General features: G+C 37.5%; 1 protein-coding gene across 1 annotated transcript in view; it reads right to left on the reverse strand.

Annotated features, from left to right (window-relative positions):
• LOC109128352 (probable sugar phosphate/phosphate translocator At5g25400) overlaps positions 2,625–3,393 on the reverse strand; it is a 1,991-nt gene continuing 1,222 nt past the window's right edge. Inside the window, exon 2 of the mRNA XM_019234554.1 lies at positions 2,625–3,393. Coding sequence (XP_019090099.1) covers positions 2,971–3,393 — 423 coding nt within the window. The 3' untranslated portion in view covers positions 2,625–2,970.

Here is a 3,393-nt window from a genome sequence, read left to right on the forward strand (position 1 = left end):
TCTAAGGAGTCTTTTGAAAGCATGTCTCCCCCAAGGGTAATGAAGGAAGAAGTCAACATCTTTAACCATCTCCACAACTCCTAATGATGGTTTCACTCGTTGTGTTCAACACAGAAGAATTCCCTCAACAATAACAACTAACGCTAGTCTAAACTTACGCCAAGTTGGCATGTTTGGCTCACTCTTCAACAATTTGAGAAGGTCTTAAACAGTGGTTGCATGAAGTTTGCAGACAATGAGGGTATACTAGTATGGAGCACAACCATCAAAATGAGTGGTTGCAGCGAGAAGGTCTGTTGCTGGGGGACAAGGCGCACATGAAAGGCCAGTCAATTGTTCGAACTCCCATCAATGAAAAGCGCAAAGGTTGGCCAGCATAAACAAACCACATTTCATCACTATTAGGAATAAAAAGTTGTCTACATAGCATCTGGTGGACTAGCTGGCCAGAGATGGAACAATATCGAACATGCAAGGAAAACAGAGCGCCAAGAGGAGATGCCAACAATTTTTCAAGCTCAGGCAAACCAGCGAGGATATGTAAAATGTCAATAAGGTAGTGAGGTCTTGAATAGGAATTGATACGGACGACATGACAATGATAACAATTTACAGCAAAAATCCTTTCAGGGAGCTCACCTTGAGCAAGTAGATGATGACAAAGTTAGGAAAGGAAGCGCGATATGGATGACGGCGAATGAAATAAAGAACAACAAGGTGAATGAAATAAACAAGGGGTAGAAACCACATGTTCGAGATATAGATAGAGTAAACCATAAGGCTGAAAGACATATAGAACCCACACATAATGGCCTTAGCAAACAGAAAGCAGAAGTGATACATCAAGTCAATTGTAAGGGCGAATCAAATAAAGAATAACAAGGTGAATGAAATAAACAAGCGGTAGATACCATATGTATGAGATAGAGGTAAACTAAGCCCTAAGGACGGAAAACATATGGAACCCAAACATGAGGAAGGGATAAACCCCTAAGGGCGAGATAGAGGTAAACTAAACCCTAAGGCCGGAAGACATATGGAACCCAAACATGAAGAAGGGATAAACCCCAACCGGCGAAATATATGTACAACGAAAACATCATCACATAACAACCGTACATATGACATATACCACAACAATCCTAGAGTTCGACCAATGAAGTAAAATGAAAGCAGAAGAAGTTAACTAAACCCTAAGGGACAAAGGCAATTGGAACTCTACTAAACCCTAAGAGGCAAAGACAATTGGAACTCAACTAAACCAATACTAAACCCTAAGGGTGAAAGGTAATTGGAACTCTACTAAACCTTACGAGGCAAAGACTATTGGATAATACTAAACCCTAAGGGAGAAAGGCAATTGGAACTCTACTAAACCTTAAGGAAGAAAGGCAATTGGACAATACTAACCCTAAGGGACAAATGCAATTGGGGTAGTCGCGACAAACATGGGTTACAGAGGAGGAGGTATAGTTGGAAGATTATACCTGATGAGACCGAAATAGTACGTGGGCAACAAGGGACAGAGATGGGTTCCAATGCGACCTACGAGAGAAGGATAAAAGAAGAAGATATATAACTATAAGACAGAGTAAAACAGGGGACATGTACGGAGAAGGAAGAGAGTCGGAAAATTGAAAAATAAACAAAATTGGTACAAGTACTCTGAAATACGAACCTCCATGGTGTCGCAAGTGCTCAGAAATCGTCAAGTTGCAGTCAATTGTAGCGATCTCAAATCTTCGATTAGGAGATCGAACTTATATAGTAATCTGGAAAGGGAGACAACACAGATGTTGTAGCTGAGATTGTGAAATTGAACTGGACCAATGCAAAGTAATATAATATGAGAGCACAGATCTGAGAGGGTCCGAATGAGGGTGACAATGAATTTCATGAATTTAGACTTAATTTGTGAGACAAATATTATCTTTTTCTTCGAACAACTCATTGATGGTGAAGAGACGTTAAAATCAGAGGGGAGAAAGGTGAGCGTTGCGAAAATTAACTGTCGACAATCGATTTCTCTGCACAATTTTTTTTAAAAAACAATTAATAAAAAAATATCTTTGTACCGCTGGTTAGGGATAATTATGTCATTTGACAACAGAAAGAAATGCTTAAATGTCGAAAGACGGACATAAATCCCTAAATTGACAATACTCTTCAAAAATAATACCAATCTCGTAATTAACTCTTCTCTAAATTGTTCTAAGCTGTCATTTAGGCGTTGTTCTTTTAGACATAAAATATTTCTGATTTCAATGCAATAACTTTATTTAATGACTTAAAAACACAAATATGCATGTATTAGTGAATAATCAAAATTTTTAATTTTTAGCCATCAAAAAAGATTGTTTCCACTTTTAAGTGTTCTAAATAATTAATCTAGTTGACTATGTAACACAAATTTTTTTTAGTATGGATCATCGTTTTTTTGTCTTATTTTTCAAGTAAAAACCTGAATTTTTTTCTAGAAGTATCATCATATTGGGAGGCAACAAGTAAAATCAACTTCAATGCAAAACTTATCAATCTGCAATAATCAATATGTATGATTGACGCAATATTCAATCCATTGGTAGCCAAACTAAAAGAAGTAATCCCTAAATAAAAGGGTAAAACCTCAAACTTCATTGGAAATAGTTGGTAAATAACAACAGTCACAATCATAAAAAAAAGAAAAGAAAAAAAAAAAACTGAATCTGAAAAATTCATTACCTAGGATATTCCCATACGGGTATCGATAGATCAGAACCTAACCCGGATTCACCAATAAGGCAAATTGTGGAAACATTGGAAAAACTAAACGAGTCCAATTAGACCAAATTCCATTCTGAGGTCTCATAATCATAATCAAAATGTGTTTGGCATCTACTATAACCTTTCAAGCTCTTATTCCAACAAATGTATATTAAGCAGTAAAAACAAAAACACTGAAATTTTACCAAAATCCAACTCTTCACCTTTTTAATCTTGTGGCTCGTTCTTCCTCCCACCTTCATTTCCTTCCCTCTCTTCCAAAAGCCGACCACTCTCTTCATCTACTTGCTGAGTAGTCTTCTGAGCATCTTTAGCCTTCAATGCTTGTAATTTGGCATGATTATAGTAGGCAACCCCCAAGAACGCGATCCCATACCCGAAAAGATTAATAGGAGTGACAGTGTCCTTAATCACAGACCAAGAAAAGGCGATCAAGAGCCAGTCCTTAACCACACCAGCAACATTCATTGTCAAGGCAGAGGTTTTCCCAACAAGAAGGAACACAGCAAGATTCAGAGCAAACGCACAGAACGAGTTCGTCCCAAAAATGAGGTAATCGAAATAGAAGCTAGATGTATCTCTCAAGATGGGAAACTCCACGACGATCCAAGGGATAAACAAGAAAGCTAA

The sequence above is a fragment of the Camelina sativa genome, chromosome 13 (genome assembly GCF_000633955.1).
Source record: "Camelina sativa cultivar DH55 chromosome 13, Cs, whole genome shotgun sequence".
Classification (NCBI taxonomy): Eukaryota; Viridiplantae; Streptophyta; class Magnoliopsida; order Brassicales; family Brassicaceae; genus Camelina; species Camelina sativa.